Source organism: Lepus europaeus, chromosome 15 (genome assembly GCF_033115175.1).
Source record: "Lepus europaeus isolate LE1 chromosome 15, mLepTim1.pri, whole genome shotgun sequence".
NCBI lineage: Eukaryota > Metazoa > Chordata > Mammalia > Lagomorpha > Leporidae > Lepus > Lepus europaeus.
The window spans coordinates 47,968,166-47,994,015 of NC_084841.1; the positions used below are offsets into that span (position 1 = coordinate 47,968,166).

The 25,850-nt window shown below is 40.3% G+C and overlaps 1 protein-coding gene across 1 annotated transcript in view; it reads right to left on the reverse strand.

The window, feature by feature from the left end:
- Window positions 1-25,850, reverse strand: part of DEPDC1B (DEP domain containing 1B) — a 118,153-nt gene that overhangs the window by 1,870 nt on the left and 90,433 nt on the right. Inside the window, exons 8-10 of the mRNA XM_062211738.1 lie at window positions 11,986-12,152; window positions 4,421-4,597; window positions 851-1,036 (exon numbers count right to left, since the gene is read on the reverse strand). Coding sequence (XP_062067722.1) covers window positions 851-1,036; window positions 4,421-4,597; window positions 11,986-12,152 — 530 coding nt within the window. The remainder of the gene's footprint in view (window positions 1-850; window positions 1,037-4,420; window positions 4,598-11,985; window positions 12,153-25,850) is intronic.

The window sequence follows — 25,850 nt, forward strand, 5'->3', positions numbered from 1 at the left end:
ATATAAACGGTTTGACCTGAAATCCAGCGACATAGGATTTAGTCTTTAAAACAAACCACAGGAGCGGGTATTTCACCCAGCAGTGAAGACACCCACGTCACACGGCACAGCATTGCAGCTGGAGGCTTGCTCTGGCTCCTGACTCCAGCTTCCTGCGAATGAAAACCCTGGGAGGTGGCAGTGATGACTCAAGTAATTGGGTCCCTGCCACCCTCTTGGGAGAGCTGGATTGAGCTCTCAGCTCCCAGGTCTGGTTGGCCCAGCCCTAGCTGTTCCAGGCATCTAGGGCGTGAACCAGCAGTTAGGAGCTCCAGTTACCTCTCAAATTAAAATGTATCTGACTGTGGGTCAACCTTTAAGAATGGGCAAAGTAAGACTGTTTTGAGCTGAAGACTATTCTTTGAACCCCTAAGTGGTATTGCCTAACACAACTGGAACTGAACACTTTTAGTGATGACTGAGGAAGAGGCTGACTCGACACTGGTGATCTACAACCCTGGGCTTTTAAACTCCGCACCCCTACACTTGTGAATGGGCTCTGAGCTGCCTTTCAAAATAATCACAAGAAATCTGGCCTCACTGATAGCCTCACTGCATTAAAAGTAATTGCTCCACAAATTCACATCAAGCCACGTAGCAAACCAGAGGACAAATACCAGAGAACAGCCTGACAAACCAAGAATTCAACAATGGCAAAAGATCCCTATTGGAGAATACAAATCTGGGAAACTGACAACAAGCATGTCAGTAATGAGCCTCCCGGAACCATGGAACCTATTAAAATACAGAATGAAAAAACCATCAAAACAGGAGGAGGGGAAAAATGACATCTACAGAACATCCGGCCTACCTGCTTCAGCTTTTTCTTCTTCTCTTTGGTGGAGAGTTTGGCATCCATTATGACTTCCTCCAGCAAGGCTGCCAGTGGTTCCTGAGAGCCGTATGCCCTTTGGTATTCAAATTCCTCTGGACTAATTTGACGGCAAAATGATGGCGCAGATAAAGTGATATCCATATCAGCTCCTGGGTATTTTATCTGAAGCAGAAGGATTCAAAGTAACAGAAAAAGGTGTGTTGTAAGGTAAAGTATGAAAATCAATTCAGATCAAATTAATTCAGACCATTCGCCAACTTGGGGAAAAGTCTATATTGAAAATAAAAGTATTTCTTCAATTTCAAACTAATATCATCTAAAGTCACAGTTTCTAATATAAGATTTTTGCCTTTTTAAACCCAAAGATCCATCTTAATCAACACTCTTGTTCCCCTTTTAACAAGATCTGAAATTTAAACATTAAAATCAAACAATTCAAAGCAGTTACAAGGATGGGCATTTAGCCTAACAGTCAAGAAGCTCCTGAGTGCACTCATCTGAGCGCCTAATTTCAAGTTCCAGCTGAAACTTCTGACCCCATTGATAGCCTCACTGAATTTAAAAGAGACTATCACTTAAAGTGAGTGTGCATCAGCAGGATGATGAAAAAGGAGGAAACAGGTGATGGGAACAGGTGATGATGGCTCTGGTGGTTGAGTCCCTGCTATCACATGCAAGACGTGGAATGAGTTCCTGGCTCCCAACTACAGTCTGGTCCAGCCTGACTATTTAGGCATTTGGGGAATAAACAAGCAGTTGGGAGATCGATCTCTCTCAATCTCATTCTCATTCTCAATCTCAATCTCCCTCCATGTCTCTCTCCCTCCCTTTCTCTCGCACTCTGCATCTCCTCACCCCATCTTTCAAGAAAATAAGTAAAAACTTAAATAATTTTTTTTTTAAATTCAAAGCAGTTTCGATGCTGAACACACAGGAGTGAACTCTCCAGGCCCCTCCCCACTTGTGCAGCACCTGCTTCTGCCAGCTCTGGGGTTAGGCAGAGACTCGCACTTAGCTAAGATGTTTTGTAGACAGAGGAACCACGATCACCTCCATCTTTCACTTGAGAACCAAGTGAGAACAGCAGCCGTGCAGCCACTGCATGAGCAAACGGGATAAGGGAGAAATAAGCGGCAAAAGGAAAACAAGGCCTAGGAAGAAACAAGCATCCACTAGAAATATTTCATTTCAGAGACCAGAGCCTTTTCACAAATATGGCACCCTACTATTCTCCAGCAGTGAAAAAAATCCACTATTACATTTATTTCTTTCGTCCGCGAATTTTTTTTTTTTTTCAGAAGCAACACCTGAAAATAAATATGTTGCCAAGAGGGGTTACTACATTAAGCACATTCCATGCCTCAATGTCAGTTTATCAGATCAGCTAGAGATAATCTCAGACAGACCACAGCCACAAGGGAAAGGGGCCTACGTAGGATCCTTTTTTATCTGAAGTAAGAAAGCTAGAAACTAATAGACAGGGCCAGACCAAAAGGCGAGGGCCAGGGAGAGTGTGACAGGGAGGTCCTACACCAGCAGGAAAACACGAGGTACCCAGGACTGACGGATGCAATGAGAGGGCGCAGACAGGCCCGTGGAAGGCTCATATCCAAAACACTGCCTACACCTCACAATAAATCCCAGGGTCGGCCCTGGCCTGCCACAAGCTGATTCACTGGAACAGTACAAGCAACACTGCATTGTCCAAGAAGCACAATTCTAAGTGGCACGAGAGCTGGTGCTGTGGCATAGTGGATAAAACTGCTGCCTGTGATGCTGAAATCCAATATGAGTCCTGGCTGCTCCTCTTCTGATCCAGCTCTCTGCTAAGGCCTGGGAAAGCAGCAGAAGATGGCCCACGTCCTTGAGTCCGAGTACCTGCATGGGAGATCTAGAAGAAGCTCCTGGCTCCTGACTCCTGATAGGCTCAGCTCCAACTATTGTGACCTTTGGGGGAGTGAACCAGCAGATGGAAGACCTTTCTCTCTGTCTCCCCCTCTCTCTATAGCTCTGCCTCTCAAATGAATAAATAAAATCTTCAAAAATAATAAAATAAAAAATACAAGTTGCATGAGGCAGGGGCTTGGTAGCCTAGCCAATAAAATAGATCTATAGGCCATGAATGCTAAAATGGACAATTTCTCAGCAATTCTGCAGAGTACTTTCAAGACAGAAAAAGTAATTGGACAACTGAGTGGAAACTGACATTTTTCAGTGCATATCACAATGCCTCTTCACAAGATCATGTTCAACTGCAGTTACATTAATCATAGCGATCATGGCTCGGCCTTGACCCTCGGCTGTCAAGGGTTCCCAGGCTCAGCTGCTGCAACTCATACCTGCACTATGCTTCTGAATACATAAAACTGCAAGTATCCAGAGCAGCACAATTACAGCCTTAACATCTCCTCCCACAAACTCAATCCAAGTTGGTTTTTTTTTTCATTTTTACTTTAAGTGTAGATCATAAAAATACTGAGAAAAAAGATTAAACTGAATCATCACCAAGACCACAATTTTCACCCATAAAAGTTACGACAGCAAAGGTATGTATGTGTGTTAATAATAATATGCAGAGTAGGCAACAATGCAAAGAAATGGAATGCTTACTTTCTTAAACCACTGACACCAATGTAAATCAAACCAATCAACCTAAAAGGAAACTTGGCAACATGCTATCAATAGGTAAAATAGGTTCATGGCCTCTGACCAAGCAATGCTGCTCTTAGGAATTTATTCTCAGAAAATAATCATGGATCAGCCAAAAAGTATTGAGCTATAAAAGTATTTACTGCCATACTGCTTGCAAAGTGGTTTCAAAAAATGAAGACAATCTAAACATCAGCCAGAAAGGATCATCTAATAAAACTAACTACCCAACAGTGGTAGCCACTAGTTGAAGATTTACTATGTGATAAACATTATTGCATTTATGTGTATTAAACCACTCAGTCCCCAAAACAATTCTATGAGGTAGGTATTAACTATTGTTATTCCTGTTTTACAGAAGAGAAAAGTGAAAGAATGGAAAGATGTGGAGATCAGAGTTGTTACATAATCTGCCTGGGTCACACAGCTAAAACAGGGCATGCCATGAATTCATACATTGTTTAGCTCAAGAGGCTGTGTTCTTGGACATTCCTTTGTCACTTCAGAATATTTCCTGATGTGAAAAATTTTTGTCTTTGTATTAGTAAGAGAAAGAAAGTTACAAAAAAGAAAAAGATGAAAAAATTTAATGCTATGAACACATTAGTGCAACTCTGATATTTCTTAGTGAGTATTTTCTACATTTCCAGAATGTCTTGGATGTATTAGGTTCAAAATTATATAGAACTGACGGACATAACAAAACCAAGTATGAAATCCACACATTTTTCAGTAAGAGCAATACATGCAGCACTTACTATGTTCCAAGACCTGTTGTAAGCACTTTGTACATATTAATTCCCTTAAAGTCTTAACAAGATGTCCCCCAGGGGTCTGACATGCATACATGATTTTCCACTGCTAACTTTACAGGACTGGTAATATCATCTTCTTTACCTGCACTCTTCGTAGATGAGCCACACGCTCCTCTATAGAGGTCTGCAAAGCCAAGGGGACTTTCAGAATCTCCTGGTAATTGTCCATTAGAAAAGTTACCAACCTAGCGGCTAGTAACTCATCCAGGTCCACTTCGTCCTTGGAACACAAGATGCAACGGGAAAATGTCTGGACCATCTGAAAAAAGGGAGGCAGATTGGTGAAGACACACAAGGGAGTCTTTCCCCTACCCTGAACTGGGCAACATCTAATTCTAATTTGCAAAGGGCAAACATGAATAGTCAATGAGAAATGACTCAAGGCACAGGGTGCACACTCTGAAAGCACCTGGCCACACATGTTCATCTGATATGTTGATTTTCTCATCAACTGGAATGAACACAACATGATTCTTCTCGTTAAGAAACTTAGTAGACGATGGTAAGCGATTTTTAAAGACACCCATCCCCCCCCCCCCGAACACTTTTATTTAAGGTATACAAACTTTATGAATTTCATAAATACAACTTTAGGAACACAGTGATTCTTCTCACTGTATTTGCCCTCCTACCCTTCTTCCTCCTTCCTCTCCTATTCCCATTGTTATTTTTTACTAAGATCTATTTTCAATTAACTTTATACACATAAAATTAACTCTATACTAAGTAAAAAGTTCAACAAATAGTATGAAACAAAAACTGTTCCTCAACAGTTGAGACAAGGGCTGTTCCAAGTCAGCGCATCTCAAAGGGTCAATTTCACTTCTACCTTTTAGGTATTCTGTTAATTACCATAGATCAGAGAGAACATATGCTATTTATCTTTTGGGACTGGCTTATTTCACTAAGTATAATATTTTCTAGGTACATCCATTCTGTTGCAAATGACAGGAGAAAGTCCTTCGCCCACTTCTTTACTGGATTGTTTTGTTGTTGTTGAGTTTCTTGAGCTCTTTATATATTCTGGATATTAATCCTTTATCAGTTGCATAGTTTCTCCCATTCTGTCAGTGTCTCTTCACTTTGCTGAGTGTTTCTTTTGCAGTGCAGAAGCTTTTTAATTGTATGTAATCCCATTTGTCAATTTTGACTTTGACTACCTGAATCTCTCTGGGGCTTTTGTGAAAAACTCTTTGCCTATGCCAATGTCTTGCAGAGTTTCTACAATGTTCTCTAAAAACATGATGATATCGGGTTGTGGATTTAGGTTTTTGATCCATTTTGAGTGGATTTTTGTGTAAGGTACAAGTCTTGCTTGATATTTCTGCATGTAGAGATCCAATTTTCCTAGCGTCTTTGTTAAAGAGGCTGATCTTGTTTTAGGAATTGATTTTACCTCCTTTGTCAAATTAAGTTGGTATAGATGCGTGGTTGATTTCTGGAGTTCCTAATCTGTACAACTGGTCTATCCATCTGATCCATCTGTTTTTGTACCAGTACCAGGCTGTTTTGATTATAACTTCCCTGTAGTATATCTTCAAATCTGGTATTGTAATCCTCTGGCTTTGCTTGTGTTATATAGGATTCCTTTAGCTATTCCAGGTATCCTTTATTTCCATATGAATTTCAGCATCACTTTTTTCTATATCTGAGAAGAATGTCCTGGGTAATTTGACTGGTATCACACTGAAAATGTAAATTGCTTTTGGTAGTATGGACATTTGGATGATACTGATTCTTCCAATCCATGAACATGGAAAATTTTTCCATTCTTTTTTGTATCTTCTTCTATTTCTTTCTTTAATGTTTTATAATTATCATAGAGATCTTTGACATCCTTGGTTAAATTTGTTCCAAGGTTTTTAATTTTTTTTGTAGCTTCTGTGAATGGACTAATCTTAGAAGTTCTTTCTCAGCCATGACATTGTGTATACAAAGGCTGTTGATTTTTGTGTGTTGATTTTATAACCTGCTACTTCACCAAACTCTTCTATGAGTTCCAATGGTCTTTTACTGGAGTCTTTTGGATCCCCTATATATAGAATTATGTCATCTGCAAATAGGGATAGGTTGACTTCCTGCTTCCCAATTTGTATCCCTTTGATTTCTTTTTCTTGCCTAATGGCTCTGGCTAAAACTTCTAGGACTATATTGAATAGAGATGGTGATAGCAGGCATTCTTGTCTGGTTCCAGATCTCAGTGGGAATGCTTCCAACTTTTCCCCATCCAATAGGACGCTGGTCGTGGGTTTGTCATAAATTGCTTGATTGTGTTGAGAAATGTTCCTTTTATACCCAATTTGCTTAAGGTTTTTATCATGAAAGGATGCTGTATTTTATCAAATGCTTTCTCTGCATCTGTTGAAATCATATGGCTTTTGTTCTTCAATGTGTTAATGTGATGTACCACTTTGATTTGTGAATGTTGAACCATCCCTGCATACCAGGGAAAAATCCCACTTGGTCCAGATGAATGATCTTTCTGATGTATTGTCGACTGGCTAGTATTTTATTGAGAATTTTTGCGTCTATGTTCATCAGGGAAACTGATCTTTAGTTCCCTTTCTCTACTTTATCTTTTTCAGGTTTAGGAATTAAGGCGATGCTGGCTTCAAAGCAGGAGTTTGGGAAGATTCCTTCCAATTGTTTTCAATAGCTTGAGAAGAATTGTAGTTCTTTAAGTGTCCAGTAGAATTCAGCAGTGAAGCCATCTGGTCCTCGACTTTTCTTTCCTGAGACAGTTCTTATTACTGATTCAATTTCTGTCCTGGTTATTGGTCTGGTTACATTTTCTGTGCCTTCATGGCTCAACTTAGGTAGGTTGTATGTGTCCAGGAATCTATCTATTTCTTCTAGGTTTCCAGATTTGTTGGCATATAGCTTTTTGTAATAATTTCTGATGATTCTTTTTATTTCTGGGGTATCTTCTGTTATATTTCCCTTTTTATCTCTAACATTATTGATTTGGTTCTTCTCCCTCTATTTTTTGGCATTTGGGTCAATGTTGTATCAATTTTATTTTTTTAAAAAAACTGCTCTTCAATTCACTGATCTTTTGTAATTTTTTGTTTCAATTTTATTTTTTCTCTAATTTTAATTATTTCTTTTCTCCTACTAGTTTTGGGTTTCATTTGCTATTCTTTTCTTAGGTTGTTGAGATGCATTGATATCTCATCTATTTGGTGCCTTTCCAATTTCTTTTTGTTGTTGTTTTTTTTTGACAGGCAGAGTGGACAGTGAGAGAGAGAGGCAGAGAGAAAGGTCTTCCTTTGCCGTTGGTTCACCCTCCAATGGCTGCTGCAGCCAGCGTGCTATGGCTGGCACACTGCACTGATCCAAAGCTAGGAGCCAGGTGCTTCTCCTGTTCTCCCGTGTGGGTGCAGGGCCCAAGCACCTGGGCCATCCTCCACTGAACTCCCGGGCCACAGCAGAGGGCTGGACTGGAAGGGGAGCAACCGGGACAGAATCTGGTGCCCCAACCAGGACTGGAACCCAGTGTGCTGGCACCGCAGGCAGAGGATTAGCCTATTGAGCTACGGCGGCACCAGCTCCAATTTCTTGATGTAGGCACCAATCACTATAAACTTACTTCTTAACAATGCTTTTGCTATATCCCATAAGTTTTGATATACTGTATTGTCATTTTCATTCATTGCCAGAAATTTTTTGACTTCTCTTGATTTCTTCTATGAACCATGGTTCATTCACAAGCATATTGTTTAGTCTCCATGTGTTTAAAAAGGATTCAGAGACTCCTGATTTCTGGATATCCAACTTCATTCCATTGTGGTCAGTAAAAGTGCACAATATGATTTTGATTTTGTTTTTAATTATGAGACATGTTTTATGCCTTACCATGTAGTCTATCCTAGAGAAAGTTCTATGCACTGGTGAGAACAATGTGTATTCTGCAACTGTAGGATAAAAAGTTCTGTAAATATTTGCAAGGTCCATTTGGGTTATAGTGTTGATTTACTCTGTTGTTTCATTGCTGATTTTCTGTCTGGTTGATCTTTCCTTTCCTGAGAGTGCAGTATTGAAGTCCCCCTTACTGTTGTAATACTGTTTTATTACTGCATTAATTTAGATCCATTAACATTTTTTTCAAATAGCCAGGTGCCCTGTAATTTGGTGCATATGTTTATTATAGTCACATCTTCCTGTGGAATTGATCCTTTAATCATTACATAGTGCCCTTCTTTGTCTCTTTTAACTGTGTCTGTGTTAAAGTCTATTTTGTCTGATATTAGAATGGCTACACCAGCTCTTTTTGGTTTCTGTTAGCATGGATTATCTTTTTCCATCCTTTCACTTTCAGTCTATGTGTATCTTTGTTGTTGCAATGTGTTTCTTGTAGGCAGTAAATAGATGAGTTTTGTTTTTTTAATCCATTCAGCCAGTCTGTATCTTTTAACTGGAGAGTTGAGGCCATTTACATTCAAGGTAACTATTGCTAAGTAAGGACTTGTTCTTGCCATTTTTCCACAAATATTCCTATTGTTTACATTGGATTTCTTTTGTACTTTTACTGGGAGAGTTTCTTCTTTAACCTTCTTTCATAGTGATGACCATGTTTCTGTGTTTCTGTGTGCAGCACACCCTTAAGCATCTTTTGTAAGGCTGGGTGAGTGGTGACAAATTCTTTCAATATGTTTGTTATGGAAGATCTTCATTCACAAATGAGAGCTTTGCAGAGTACAGTATTCTGGGTTGACAGTTTTTGTCTCTTAATACTTGGAATATATCTCACCATTATCTTCTAGCCTGTAGAGCTTCTGATGAGACAAGTCAGCTATGCGTCAATTTGGAGAGACTCTGAAAGTAATCTCTCGTGCACATTTTATCATCTTTTATGTTTTAGTGTACAGAGTTGACTACAATGTGTCATGGTAAAGTTCTTTTCTGGTCATGTCTATTAGTTCTATGTGCTTCCTTTACTTGGACGTCCCCTTCTTCAGATTAGGGAAGTTTTCTGAAATTATTTCACTAAAAAAGCCTTCTGACTCATTCTCTTTCCATGCCTTCAGGAACTCCTAAGACCTGTATGTTGAGTCGTTTAACAGAATCCCATAAATCTCCAACACTTTATCAGACTGTAAAATTTCCAGAAATTTGTCTTCTAACTCTGATATTATTTCTTCGGCCTCACAGATTCTGTTGTTAAGGCTTTCCATTGCATTTTTTTATTTGATCTACTGAATTCTTCATTTCTAATATTTCATTTTGATTTCTCTTTAAAATCTCAATTTCATGGGGAAAATGTTCATTCATGTCATGTATGGATTTCTTTAATTCATGGATTTGTTTCTGATTACTTTTAAGTAACCCTGATCAACTTTTTGAATTCCATTTCTGGCATTTCTTTAATCCCTTCATTTTCTCATTCTAGTATTGAAGTGCTGTTGTATTCTTTTGGGGGTGTCACGTTGTTGTCCTTATTCTTGTTTCTTGAATTTCTGCATTTATTTTTAGGCATTTGTGGGGATACTTTTTTTTCCTTCTGATGATCTTTATCTTTTAAGTATGCTTCTGTGGCTTAGTGGAGGGTCTACTCTTTTAGTGAATACCCAGAGGCATGTACTGGGTATGGCCAGGAAGCACTATTCAGTGTTCCAGGGTGAGGGCAGTTTTCCAAGATAGCACCCAAATTAGGCGTGGTACATCTCTCTCTCTCTCTTTTTATCAGAGGGGAAGGTTTGATCAGCTCTGTTGGCATAGTCTCATGCTCACCTCCTCTCCTCTAAGGAGACCAATGCCCTAATGCATGCAATATTCATCTGTGCTGCCCCAAGAACCACACAAAAGATCCACACAGTCCTCATTGTGAGCATGGATCCTGCAGCAATGACTCTCACCATTCAGTTAGGGAACCCTGAGCATGTGGAGCTGCTCACAGTGACTGCCCAGAGTTCTAGCCAAACCCTGTGCCCTGCCACACAGCCACAGTGTTTTCACAGTCCCAGCACACAAGGCTCAATGTCACAAACACCCAGCCCTCTGTCAATTCTCCTAGCCAGATTCAGGCATGTCCTTTCAGCTGGTTGCTGGGTACATGGACACAATCTGGTGCAGCTGTTACATGGGTACATGGACACAAGCTGGTGCAGCTGTTACATATGTACAAATGGCAGTCGCCTCTCAGCTGGCTATCGGACACCAGTGCCGGGTGGTAAGGGAGAGGGAAAACAACCCTTTTGTTTCCTCTAGGTTGGTATGTATACTGTCCCTCACAGGGCTCCAAGCAAGACTTACACCAGGCTCTTCCTGCAGCTTTATCACAAGTGGCTCCAGCTGCTGCAGTCTGGTCTCACCCTACTCTCTAAAGCTGGTGCTGAGGCTCTCGGCTGCTGGGGTCCTGAGTTGCGTGCATCCACACCCTCCACATAGATTCATAGTGTCCCTCTAATTTGCATAGAGTTCCTCTGCAGTTTTCTCCCTAACTGTTCTCTGAGATTGTACTCTCTCCACTTCTCCACTATCTTCTCCAAGGCTAGAACAGTAAGCTCCCTCCCTATTCTGCCATCTTGGATTCTGGTACCCTTTTTTATATATGGTAAAACACACACACACACACACACACACTGAAGATAATCATCACCATGACTTGGACCATGTAGCATTCTTAAGTTCAAAGTTCTTCAAAACCACTTAGTGAAATAACATCTTTATTTCGTCATTGATTTAAAAAGAAATACCTGCTAACATTTGTGGTACCTCAATCATTACATCTTTTCCTAGTTAACTTGTTTTCTCTGGACTTACAAATTTATATTTGACAAACATATTTGAACAAAGCCAGGGAACTTTGGGAAAAAGTCGAGCGATGAGACTCTATTTATAGTAACCAGAAATACAAAATATACTATGTAACATGATTTCCAAGGATGCATCTTAAGTACTCCAATACTGTACATTTCAAAACTGCTTGAAGAGTACATTTTAACTATTTCACCACCAAAAGTAATCATATCAGGTGAGATGACGGGCACATTAACTTGATTTAATCTTCCTACAAAATATTCATGTCAAAATACCACATTACAGACAATAAATATAATTATTTTTCAATCAAAAAATAAGTGTTAAAAAACAAACATGCTGGTGTTACAAGGTACAATTCAAAAACAGCATGTGTTTATAAAGTGAAACTGAGAACATCTGAAGAAACCTCCTCTCCCATGGAGCTTTAGCCCTTACCAGGGGATACACGTTCTCTCACCTCCCAGCCTGTGTCATCCACCTATGGATGTCACTTCTGCTCTTTAATCCATTACGTAAGCTGCCATCTCTCTTAACTGGTATAATAACAAAGGCTTTGCAATGCTTTCTTTCCTGGCATTGGAGAGACTGGTGCTTTCATAATAAACCACTTAACCTTGCTATCCATCATCTGTTCTTGTTGTGTTGACAGTGGGTTATCAAGTTAAAAAGTAGTAAAACCAGAGGCAGCACAGATGACTACACTTTTTCGGTCTATACTTTTCCTTGTGCTCCATAAGAAAACAGCAGTCTGGTGGATACACAGCCACGGCTCTTGAAGCAAGCCTGCCTTGCACCTCCCTCTGGCCTCCCAAACTAGTGAACTTCATGCAGCTGCAATCTCATTGCAAAAACTCAAGCCACATTAGATGTGGAGATTCAACCTACCAGCGTTCTTGTGCCAAAGCCGTCACACAGGGGTGGCATCTCTTTGTTGAGACAGATCCTGGCCATCATCCTCATCAACAGCTGTAACTTCCTCCTGTTCTCAGGAGGCAGAAGGAGGCAGCAAATCTGAAACGCTTCAACTGCCAGCTGCTCTCTCTGCAGCAAGCCTGATGAAGACAAAAAGTTTGATCTTTTAAGACCTATAGACATTTTAACTCTGTTCACATTTTTATGAAATTACTAAAATCACATAAAATATTTTCACATCTGACTACAGATGCACTGTCGCTCACAAATCAGCACAGGAAACAAAACCATCCCACCCACAAGGCAGACACAACCACATTTTCACTGTCCTCTTTCCCACTGAGCCAGAGGCAGCAGGCGAACACTGACCTCACCCTCAGCACTCACATTGCTGACTGGTTCAGGACAGTCTGAGCAAGAACTTCCCACAGTCCCTGCCCTGAATCCTTGCCATGTCTTATCCCCTATCCCACCCTCACCCCACCCGCAGACCAGCAGGGCCACCCTCTTGAGTGACTCACAAATCAAGTAATAGGACCAACACTCCCATAGTCAGCCCTCTGCCAAACGGCTCCACTTATTTCTAAATAACGCCTGTCAAATAACCCTTCATTCCACCTGGGCTTTTTCTGGCAGTTAAGTGTGCTGATCTAACCAGGCGACATGGCAACACCCGTACCTCAGGTATGGTTTTGCTCCAGTTAGTGTATTCTAATATTTTGCTCTTTGCAACCATTTTTGTCCCTGGACACACTCACGTGGTGAAACTGCTTCCACCATTCATTTGTTCTATACCCAACCTTTTCAAGTTCCCACTAGTCTTGGAGTTGGAGGCAAACTATCCTCAACATTGAGAAACGAGACAGGTGCTGCAAGACACATCTACAAAAGGCAGCTCAGAGGAACTCCACGTCACTCGGTGACTGCAGCCTAGGCTGTGAGGGTGAGGGCTTGGTAAAAGTGACACCCAGCAGGCCAGCACAGAAGTAGCCTGAGATGGCCTTGAAAGCCGGCCTCAGGAGCTTCGGTTTGATTGCAAAGGGAATGAATCTATGTGGGAGGGAAAGGGAGAGTTTATACACAAGTCCCCTACTCAGGAAATGCTGCTAATGATCCCCATCACCACCACCATCATCATCGATGTAGACAGCTTTCAATTTTCCATAGTCAAGTCCATGGAAAGAAAAGCAGCTCATGGCCATATTTTAATTCATTATTTTATTTACTCAACAAGTAAGTATTAAGGCCTGCCTACTGCAAGAACTATTTTAGGAAGGAACTAAAGTGGGGAATAAAACAAAATCCCTGGGGGGCCAGTGTCCTGGTGTAGCAGGTAAAGCTATCACCTGTAATTCAAGTTTCCCATAGGGGTGCTGGTCTGTGTCGTGGTGTTCCACTTCCAATCCAGCTCCCTGATAATTGTCTGGGAAAAGCAGCAGAGGATGGCCCAAGTACTTGAGCTCTTGTACTCATGTGGGAGACCCAGATGAAGCTCCTCACTCCTGGCTTCTGCCATCTGGGAAGTGAACCAGTGGATGGAAGATATTCCTATCTCTCTGTCACTCCCCCTCACTGTAATTCTGCTTTTCAAATAAATAAATGAATACGTCTTTAAAAAAATTTGATCTCATCTGCCTTCCAGTAGATAATATTCATAAAAAATACAGAAATGAGATATCAGAAAGAAAGATGCTTCTGAGAAAAATAAGGCAGAAAGGAGCTGAGAAATGAGTGGGTGTACTCAGAACATGCTTCTAACATTTCAGGAAAGACTTCTCTCAAAGGAGGTGACATCGAGCTGAAATCTGAAGGAAGGGTAAGGCAAGGAAACACGGGAGAGACCAACTTTCAAGATAAAGGGAACATCAGGAACAAAGATGTGGAAGACATGGGAGCACACCTGGAGTGTTTAAGAAACAGTGGTGAGAAGAGAGAAGAGCGAGCATGCAAAAGACAGGAATGAGGAGAAGGAGCAGAGAATATTTTGTATTTCAGATTTAGCATGCAAAATCGGAAAAATCTATTTTGTTTTGTTTTATTTGAAGAAAGAGAGAAAGAGAACCAGAGAAAGAGATCTTCTACCTGCTAGGTTCAATCCCCCAATACCTGTAACAGTGGAAGCTGGCCTGGAGCCAGCCTCTCCCACATGCGTGGCAGAGACCCAGGAAGTTGAGCCATCCTCTGTTACCTCCCAGGGTGCACAAGAGCAGACGGCTGGATAGGAGGCAGAGCAGCCAGCACTCAAAGCAGGCTTGCGGATATGGGATGCAGACATCCCGAGCAGCAACTCTGCTAAAACTGTACCACTCCACAACTGGTAAAACATATGTAAAAATCCCCAAATCTAAAACATACCAAGTCTGAATCCTTCGGATCCCAAGTATTTCAGATAAGAGATATTCAACCTATGCTATGTTAAAACTATCATCAAAGAAGAAACAATATAAATTAGAGACAAATTTGGCTAGATTGTCCTTAAAATCTTGTTAAGGAAACTATTCACTGATACACAGAAGCAAATTTGGCTCTGGGCCTCCATAAAGAGAGAACAAGTAAAATCTCACAATGCTCCAACATAGCTGAATTATTGGGTAATAAATTATTTGTCTTCCCTCTTACGTGCTAATTGTCTATAAACAGTTACATAACCACATTAGAGCATGAAAGAAAAGACCAACACATGTAAATATCCACATAATACTTTAGTAACTTCACTAAACATAATGTAGAAAGCTTCTATCGTGATTATTACCCCGTGGGTCACTGGAAGATTTTCATGCCTGCAATATTATTATGTGGAAAAAGGTGGTCTGGCGTCCAGGCACCAGGAAGTTCTGTAACAAGTCACACATGTCAGGACTTTTCAGCTGAAAGAATGGGGATGACTTTGTCAGCATCAATGAGAGAAGTATCACAGCAGTTGTCAGCCATTCAATAGTCTGCCCTTGTAGGCCTAAAGATTACAGACATCAGCACAATTCCCTAAAATACATACATGTGTCATGTATCTACATACAAAGGGTCATTGTTTTGTTTCACTTGTTTCACTCTTTATTAAGTATAGCATTAAGCCCTTGACTATAATGTAAATTAAAAATGTTATCTCAAGAACTGAAAAAAAAAAGTTTCTTTGCCTTGTTCATCAATCATGTCACTCATTGAGAATCCACTGTGGCAAAAATGTTGCCAAGTTCAGTTAGGATTCAGAATCTGAGACATCTGCTCTGGTCTGTGAGTATGTGGAAGACTCTTGGGCAGGCTGGCACAGCAGCTAAGATTCTCTGCAGCCAGAAACCTCTGGGTTCCTATACAAACTCTATAACTTAACCAACCTTCTGACCTTTAAGCTCTAACCTCAGCTTCTGTATAAGGAGAAAATTAGAATCATAAGAATTAAATGAGATGGGCTGGCACCAAGGCTTACTAGGCTAAACCTCTGCCTGCAGCGCCAGCACCCCAGGTTCTAGTCCCGGTTGCTCCTCTTCCAGTCCAACTCTCCGCTGTGGCCTGGGAGGGCAGCGGAGGATGGCCCAAGTGCTTGGGTCCTGCACCTGCATGAGAGACCAGGAAGAAGCACCCGGCTGCTGGCTTTGGATCGGTGCAGCGCCGGCTGTAGCAGCCATTAGAGGAGTGAACCAATGGAAGGAAGACCTTTCTCTCTGCCTCTCTCTCACTGTCTATAACTCTACCAGTCAAATAAAAATAATAATAATTTAAAATTTTTTTAAAAAGAATTAAATGAGATGGCACACCATAACGCTTACAACAGAGTAAAGTACTAAATAACAGATATCAGTGCTTTTAGAGTTATACTAATAAAAAGCATTACTCAGGCAGTTTTCATTTTAGGCAAAAGCACTACACCTAATAAGCTTTCACCTACTAACTCATAAGGTAACTGCTTGGCTGAACACAAGATTTCAAGTACAACACATAATTGCTGGCTTATTTTTACTTCTTAAATACAATGAATCCAAACAGATTAGAAGTCCACTAGGGAAAATAGAAAAGAAGTTATGCAATGTCCATAAACTGCAAACTAAGAAACAGGAACTTATTCTATTTGATATCAAGATTTGTTATAAAGCTATAGTAATTAAACAGTACAATGCTACCACAGGCATAAACAAAGTCAATGGGACAAAGCACACAGACTAGAAACAGGCCGAAGCCTGAATGTCACCAAAATTCAGTAAGAAATTTTTTTTAATTTCCGGAATAATTTGGTAACATGTCAGAAAAATTAAATGAAAATTTATTACCTTATTAAAAATTCTGTTTTTAATCAAATGGAATAATATGGACCAGATTAAATCTCCCTTCAAAAGCAACTAGAAAACTGGAAAAATTTTATCCAACAGATATGGGACAACAGCATAGGACTATAACCCATGAGAAAGACCACAAAACAATGAGCACGGAGATCAAATTTTGACTGGAGACACATTCCAACGGACAGAACAGAGTGAGGGCCTCCAGTAGAGCATGGACGTCTGTCTGAGTGGGAGACAAAGACCAGAGTTCAGGGAGGCTGACGAGGCTAAACATTGCAAAGCAGAGTTCTAGGAGGAGGGAACCACGCAAAATCTCAGTTCCACAAATAAACCTGCACAGGATGCCTCTTTGACTCTGAGAAATACTGAAATATGTAAACCCATGGATAAGGCAAAAATGACTTACACAGACAACCACCAGTGAGTTCCTCGCTGAGTAGATCCCGAGCTCACGTACAGACAGGAGAATCCTGCTGATGGCTGAGTGCCTTCAGGAGAAAGCCCAGAGGGGCTATGCTTCAGTACAGAACTAACCTATCCCCTCAATAAAAGCTAATCTAGGGGCCAACGCTGGCGAGTAGAGGCTGAGGCCACCACCATGTAGTGCCAGCATCCTATATGGGCGCCAGTTCGAGCCTCAGCTACTCCACTTCCAATCCAGCTCCCTGCTATGGCCTGGAAAAGCAGTAGAAGATGGCCAAAGTCCTTGGGCCCCTGCACCCACATGGGAGACTTGGAAGAAGCTCCAGGTTTCTGGCTTCAGATTGGCACAGCTCCAGCCATTGCAGCCATTTGGGAAGTGAGCCAGTAGATGGAAGACCTCTCTCTTTCTCTCTGCCTCTGCCCCTGATAACTCTGCCTTTCAAATAAATAAATGAATTTTTAAGAAAAAATATAAATCTAATCCTCCCCAAGAAATGCTTTAAAAATAAGACAAACAGGCAAACAGAAACTCAAATAAATTAATTGCCACTCAGAACACAGTTCAATTCTTTAAAGGAAGAAAATAAAATCCAGGCACTTGACAATGGAAAATTCAGTATTCAATATACAAGCCAAAAAGCTGTAAAATGTGACCAATATACCCCAGAAAATTCAATACAACATCAATAGAAACATTCCAGAAATCACAAAGATAAAGAAATCAGCACAATGGGATATACTGCAAAAATATATTCTAAGTATGTTCACATCTTCAAAAGAAACACGAACAGAGTGAGGAGAGAAATGGAAGCCATAAGAGAACCAAAATTCTAATGTTAAATCTGGATGAAGCATTCATCATGTAAGAACCACAGTAGACTAAACATCATAACAAAAAAAGGTCAGAAAACTTGACCACACAGTAAAAAGAGAAAAAATGAACACAGCTGCAACCAACAGAGGGAAATCTTCCAGAGATCTAACATACATGTAATTATAAATGGGTAAAAAGGAACAGAACAAAAAAATCTGAAAAAAGGGGGAGCCAAAAAGTTCCTGGACTTGATCAACCTATAAAGCAACAGATCTTAAAAAGCCAATGAATCTAAGCACAACACAAAGAAAACTACATAAGAACACATTAGAATCAAATTCCTAAAAATCAGTGATAGAGAAAGTCTCAAATGTAATAAAACATTAAATGACATGTATATAGGGGTGGTGTAGTGGCACATCAGTTAAGATGTGACTTGGGATGTCCACGTTCCATATTTGAGTGCCTACTCACAGCCCTGGCTCGATTCTAATTCCAGCTCCTCCTAATGGACAGCATGGGTGGCAGCAGGTGATGGCTCAAGTCCCTGGGTTCCTGCCACCCATGTGGAAGACACTGGCTCAGTTCCATGCTCCTGGCTTTGGGCTGGCCCAGTTTCAGTTGTTGCAAGCATTTGAAAAATAAACCAGTAGATGGAAGATATCTCTCTGTATCTTTCTGCCTCTCTTCTCTCTCACTGCCTTTCAAATATACAAAAATAAACACTTTTAAAAGACACTGAGGAACAAAAATTAAAATTAATACAGACTTCATCAGAAATTATTCAAGCCAAGAGAATGACATCTTTAAAACACTGATAGAAGAAAAGCTACTGTCAATTTGGAATTCTATACAAAGAGTTGTATGCCAAGAAACTGGAAAATCGAGCAGAAATGGATAGATTCCTGAACACATACAACCTACCTAAATTGAACCATGAAGATATAGAAAACCTAAACAGACCCATAATGAAGAAAGAAATTGAATCAGTAAAAAAGATCCTCTCATCAAAGAAAAAGCCAGGACCAGATAGCTTCACTGCTGAATTTCACCAGACATTTAAAGAAGAATTCCAATTCTTCTCAAATTATTCAAAGCAATTGAAAGGGAAGGAATCCTCCCAAATTCTTTCTATGAAACCAGCATCAACTTAATTCCTAAACCCGGAAAATATGCAACTGAGAAAGAGGCTACACATAATTGTATGTCAATTATAACTTAAAAGTTAGTTTTTAAAATAAATGAATTAAATTAGAAACTTAAGAGTGAGTGCTGTGGTACCTCCTATGACTAACATCCCATATGGTGCTCAACCTTCAGTCCAGCTCACCGTTAATGTGCCTAGGAAGACAATTGAAGATGGCCCAAGTGCTTGGGCACCTGCCAACCACATGGGAGGCCAGGTGGAGTTCCAGACTCCTGGCTTCAGCCTGGCACAGCCATAGCCATTGTGGCCATTTGGGGAGTGAAACAATGGATGAACAATCTCTTTCTGTCTCTTTTTTACTCTGCCACTCAAATAAAAATTTTAAAAAATATATTAGAAACCTAAACATGAAAAAGTTTTTAAAATTTGAAAGTATATTTTCTTTGTGACAGAAAGATATAAAAAATTTTAATGTTAATTTTACTAAAATAAAACATAAGTCCTTATCTTCTGATGAAAATCAAAACAAAAGCTACGGACTAGGAAATGATATTTTCAAGATATAAGGTACAAAGGATTAATAGCCAGAATGTATAATTTTTAAAGATGTATTCATTTACTTGAAAGAATTACAGAGAAGGACAGACAGAGAGAGTGAGATATATTCCACCTGCTGGTTCGCTCCCAAAATGGCTGCAATGGCCAGGGCTGGGCCAGGCCAAAATCAGGAGCCAGGAGTTCCATCTGGGTCTCCCACGTGGATGGCAAGGGTCTAAACTCTTGGGTCTTCTTCTGTTACTCTCCCAGGCCATTGGCAGGGAGCTGGCTCAGAAGTGGAGCAGCCAGGTCCCAAACCAGCACCTATAAGGGATGCTGGTGTCCACTGCACCACAACACCAGCCCCCTTGAATCCTATTTTTAAAATGACAAAAAGGAGCAAAAAAAAAAAAAAAAAGAAAAAAAAAAGAAAAAGAAGAAGGGGGTAAATCATAGAAAAAAAGGATTTCATCCAAGAGGTAACCCACATGACCAATAAACAGCAGTAACATGTCCTTTTCACACCTATTCAATTAGAAAAATGTAAAAGCCTGCTGAAACCAAGTGTTGGTAAAGAAATGGTCATTACAGGAATATATTCCTAATGGCTGTAGAAATTGCTGCAACTGTTCTGGAAGGCAATTTGCTGGAACTAGTAAAGATGTGAAAAGTCAACAACCTAACAGTTCTGCTTCTAGATAAAGAGAAACACGTGGCTGTCCCTGCAACAGGGTAGAAAATGTGCTATACCAGGACAGTAGGCACAAGGAGGTCTCACACATGACTCCCTGTTCTGCCAGTTTAATCACAATTCAAATAGTTCTTAGGGTGGAAGTCTGGAAATCCAATTGCAGGGTTACTTTTTTACAGTATTGTTTGAGAATTTCATTTTCTTTCCATGAGCAACACCCCAATGATGAGCACATCAAGCACCATGATCATGGCTTGTAAATATCACACTCTGCTAAAGGAATTTTTTAAAAAAACCTTCAAGAAATGCGCAGTTCCAGGGATGGGGAGAGAAAGTACAAGATGACCCTAAAGTCCCTGAAAGCAAGAAAATGCTCCAAGGACGATGATGTGGTGGCAAAAGGATAGAGGGGCCAGGTTCTGGGCCTCTGAATGGGTGAATCTGGGACAATTTGAGCATCAGATAAAGAATTAAAATGCAATATATGAAATATGAAAGCATGAGCCCATCCTGATAAAAACAAATAAATTCAAAGTTTGATGTGAGAAAGGTGACATACAAATTTTTCAATCTTTTTTTTTTTTTTTTCTGGACAGGCAGAGTGGATAGTGAGAGAGAGAGAGAGAAAAAAAAGTCTTCCTTTTTGCCGTTGGTTCACCCTCAAATGACCACTGCGGCCAGCGCATCGTGCTGATCCGAAGCCAGGAGCCAGGTGCTTCTCCTGGTCTCCCATGCGGGTGCAGGGCCCAAGCACTTGGGCCATCCTCCACTGCCTTCCCGGGCCATAGCAGAGAGCTGGTCTGGAAGAGGGACAACCGGGATAGAATCCGGTGCCCCAACCGGGACTAGAACCCGGTGTGCCGGCGCCACAAGGCTGGAGGATTAGCCTGTTAAGCCACGGCGCCGGCCGAAATTTTTCAATCTTATCACTCCACAAAAATATTGCTAGTTACAAAAAGAAAGAGTAGCAGTAAGTGGAGAAGCCTGAGCGAGCAAGCAGGTGATCGAAAAGTGCATCAGCAGTAATAATGGGGTAAACTCAGCTCAGGCACCACTGAGGGATAAGACGAGAAGCTGCCAAAGATGCTTCTCCTGAATCTAACCCTGAAGACACATCAGACAAACCAAGTCCAAAGAATTCTGAGATGACTGCCAAGCTTGGAGGGGATTTAATACTAACCAATCAGTATGATTTCTCTGATTTTTATGCATGTGTTTTTGTACTGTAAGAGGCTGACCTATATTATAAGAAAAACACAAAAGTATTTAGGGCAAAAAGGACATCACCTCAGTGACTTACTCTCAATATACCAAAAAAAAAAAAAAAAAAAAAAAAAAGTTCTTTAGACTGCACCTCTAAGTGTTCTGTAAATCTGAGTTTGTTAGAAAAGTCTAGGGGCCAGCATTGTGGTGCAGTGAGTTAAACCTATGAGGCCGGCATCCGACATGGGAGCCAGTTGGAGTCCTGGCTGCTCCACTTCCAATCCAGCTCCCTGCTAATGTGCCTGGGAAAGCAGTGGAGGATGGCCCAAGTCCTTCAGCCCCTGGACCCATATGGGAGACATGAAATAAGCTCCTAGCTCCTGGCTTCGGATTGGCCCAGCTCTGCCCATTGCAGGACTGCTGATCTGCGGAGTGAACCAATGGATGGAAGATCTCTGCCTTTCAAATAATAAAAAAACTTTTTAAAAAATTCAAAACTTTGCTTAAAAAGAGAATTGGTGAAACGTATAAAGGAACAAAAGGCCATGAGGGCTAAGAATGGTGTTATGAATAATCTATGATATCACTTATAAAATTATGATTTCTGTTATTGCCAAAAATAACTCACAGATAAAAAACTGTGACATAGCCACACCCTGCTAGGCCTCTAGTTCCCCAGCAAGCCACCTCTTACACTATATACTCTGTGTGCTAGCTTTCCAACGCATTTCTGTTTCTCTTCTCTTGAGACACTGTTTAATTTCAATTTCCTTAAATTAGTGTGAAACTATGATCTGGCCCTTATAAAATCTGCTAATAAAAACACATTTTAAAACAGGATGCCAAGACTGTGTAATTACAAACAAAGATGCTTGTGAAACTTCAACATTAAGGGGCATTTTCAAAAACACCAGAGCCTCTAGGGACTGCTGATTTAACATGGGAGGTAAGCAGTTTGGGTTTTCAAAAGAGAGAAGATACTTACAGAAATTCCTCATGGGCAGCTACAGATAACAGAACTGGAATTTAGGGGGAGCATCAACATTGAAAATGCATACTTGGAAATCAATGCGTTCATTCAACCAACATTTACAAACAGCACACAATGTGCTAGGAGTCAAGAATTCAAAACTTAATATGACAAAGAGGTTGCTCTCAAGAAGGTCACAGGTTTGGGGGACAGACCTAAGCTATCACAAGCCAACATGGAAAACGACAGAGATCTGACCTGGAAATAGTACAGAGGCACCACAGAGAGCCACAAAGAGTGACTGACAGTGATCTGTTCCAGGAAGATCAATGTTAAGATCCCTAAGAGGAAGTCATTTTTCTCTGAAAGTCCAAATATGAATATTTAATACAATATCACAAAAATAGGAAGGCATTTACCAACTATTTTCTCAAAACAAGATGAACTAAGTCTGCATAAAAGAACTGGTATGGATGGACGGATGTTACAGATGTTAAAGATGTTTTGGCATAGAGCAGCAAGATGGCGGAATAGGAAGGGAGCACACTGATAGTCCAGGAAGAGACAGTTTAATAAAAGTGGAGATACTGCAGGTTCAAGGAAGAGTAGGGGAAAAAACAGCAGAGGAAACTCTTCCGGAACTAGTGATTCACGGTGGACCTAAGTGGAGAGTGTGGGAGCCCAAGTTCGGGACACCAGCGGCGGAATCAACACACCAGCGCTGGAACGCGAGGTGAGCCGAACCTCAATAGCCCAAGACACCAGCAAGAAAGCGGAGAGAGGAGACTAGAGGGAACGAGGCTTGAAACTCCATGGGGGAGAGTTCACCAGGCTAACTAGAAGAGAGAGGGGAAAAAAAAAAGTGACCATACGGACACGAGTTTCTCTCTCTCCGCTCACCCCTCAAAGGTGAGCAAGACAAAGAGCAGGCACCATTTTGGACATACGTCAAAAGCAGGGCGACCTCAGGTCTGCACCGGCCCTGAGCCTAGCAGAAAAACCTGACTCTGGGGGGAGGGCTGAAATAACAGAAGATTAGGATCTAACTTGGCAACCCAGTGGGAGACAGCAGGAGAATTGGAGCCCACACTGAGGGCAGCACAGATTCCCTGTGTGGTCCTTGGGAAAGAGCCAATCTCTGGCTCCTGTGGGTATATCATTCGCCTGCTAACTACCTCCAATTATGTTCAGCTGTGCGTTCAGCTGTGCGGAATTACTTCCCTTTTGAATCAAAAAAAAAAAAAAAAAAGAATGAAAGAAAGAGAGATTTACCATGCCTAACCTGGGAGTGTCACCTTTGACACACCCTCAACCCTGAGGAACCAAACAGAGCTCTCAGGCCACACTCATCTCAAGCCTCTAAGGCTCCACCGAAAGCAGACAGTACACTTAATACAGAGCCATAGTATAACAAGAAAAAACACCACAGTGAAGAAACCAAATATCTCCAACATGCCAAACAACAAATGCAAAAACCGAGGTAACAAGAGCAAGGAAGACACTATGATGCCCCCAAATGAAAAAGACACCCCAATTCAAGATTATGAAGATGATGAGATCGAAGAAATGCAAGAAGCGGATCTCAAAAAATTGATAAGAACATTAAGAAGTTCTCAAAAACAAATTCTTGAACTACAGAAATCCTTAATGGACAAGATAGAAAATCTCGTGAAAATGAATTAAGGAGGAATCAAAATGAAATGAAACAACTAGTAGAACAAGAAACTGTGATAGTGACGAGAAATCATAATGAAATGAAGAACTCAATAGATCAAATGACAAACACATTAGAGAGCCTTAAAAACAGAATGGGTGAAGCAGAAGAGAGAATATCAGACTTAGAAGACAGAGAACAGGAAAGGAAACAGGCAAACCAAAGAAAAGAAGAGGAAATTAGAAATCTAAAAAATATTGTCAGGAATCTACAGGATACTATTAAAAAACCTAACATTCGGGTTCTAGGAGTTCCTGAAGGCATGGAGAGGGAGAAAGGATTAGAAAGCATTTTCAGTGAGATACTAGCAGAAAATTTCCCAGGTTTGGAGAAGGACAGAGGCATCTTAGTACAGGAAGCTTATAGAACCCCTAATAAACATGACCAAAAGAGATCCTCACCACGACATGTTGTAATTAAACTCACCACAGTGAAACAGAAAGAAAAGACGCTAAAATGTGCAAGAGAGAAACGTCAGATTACTCTCAGAGGATCTCCAATTAGACTCACAGCAGACTTCTCATCAGAAACCCTACAAGCTAGAAGGGAATGGCGAGACATAGCCCAGGTACTAAGAGAGAAAAACTGCCAGCCCAGAATATTCTATCCTGCAAAGCTCTCATTTGTGAATGAAGGTGAAATTAAGACTTTTCATAGCAAACAGAAACTGAAAGAATTTGTTGCCACTCATCCTGCCCTGCAAAAGATGCTTAAAGATGTGTTACACACAGAAACACAGAAACATGGTCATCAATATGAAAGAAGGTAAAGGAAGGAAACCTCACAGCAAAAGATCACAGGAAGCTCAATTTCTCTTTGACATAGAATTAAACTCTGATGCTTTGTTAAAGCAATGTGTTAAAGTAATCTATTATGTTCTCTTGATGTCTGTTAAATTCTAATTGTTCAAAAACAGCTGAATTTTTATTAAGAGCTATGGGTTATTTAAATATGTGCTTTTTTCAAAGATTGGAATAATCACCTTGTAACAATGATCAGATTTGGTCTATATTATGTCATGATTTTAAGGAATCTTATTTCAACCAGATATTTTGGATTCTGAGCCTTCTTGGCATTCTTACAGGCATTCAAAAAATCAAAGTTTCAAACAATCTGGACTCTAAAATTTCCAGTAAATCTTGGACTTTGGTTTTTCCAGCTTGGGCCCAACTGAAAAAATCGAAGGACCAATGTCTCTCATCTTATAGAGACACCAACTAATCAGGCTATTTGGATTATATTAGAAGTACTGTCAAGATGTGACGTGGTACCAAATTTTAAGTTTCTATAATGGAAAATGCTATTAATACAAATGTTTGAGAATTAAAAAGTCTAATGATCTTGTGTTACTAGACATGATAGTTATCTTAATGAGAAAGCCCCAGAGGCCTAAAGGGTTAAATACATGTAAAAGCCTACAGGTGCTTTCAAAAATACTGTGAAGTAAGCAAGTGCCTCTTGTTGGCTAATGAGTTTATAATTTTAAACATGGCAACTTAAAGTCTTTTGTCATCCACAGTTATATATGATTTGCTGCTCATAAAACTAAAGCGTTGTTGGTTCTGTGTTTAGCTGTCCTCCTATAGGTTCCTATGGACTTTTTCTAGCCACTTCTATTGTATTCAATACTTTGGGATGGCTCTGTAAACAAATGAAGCCAATAATGTATTAACAGTACCAACTGAGAGAAAGTATGGTTAACTGAGGTTACTAAAAACAAAAAGCAATTCAAATCAATTGGCAATCTACAAAAAGAGTTAAAGATTTTAAAAGCTATTATTAAAATTGCTATATTGGTCTATTATGTTATGTTATATGTGTGTACATATGGTATGTCCACATGGGAAAATTTTATTAAGAATTTTATTTTAATTGGCTTATAGATAAGATTGTCCATAAATTTAAGCTGCTAAAATTAATCAAAGATACATTTTAATTCGTGTGACCTGAATTTCTGCATCATATGTTTTATACTTGTTGGTAGAAAGAAACTAAAAACATTTTATATGGTTGTGCTTAAGTTTACTGGTTAAACAAACTACACCATGTTAGATATTTAAGAGGT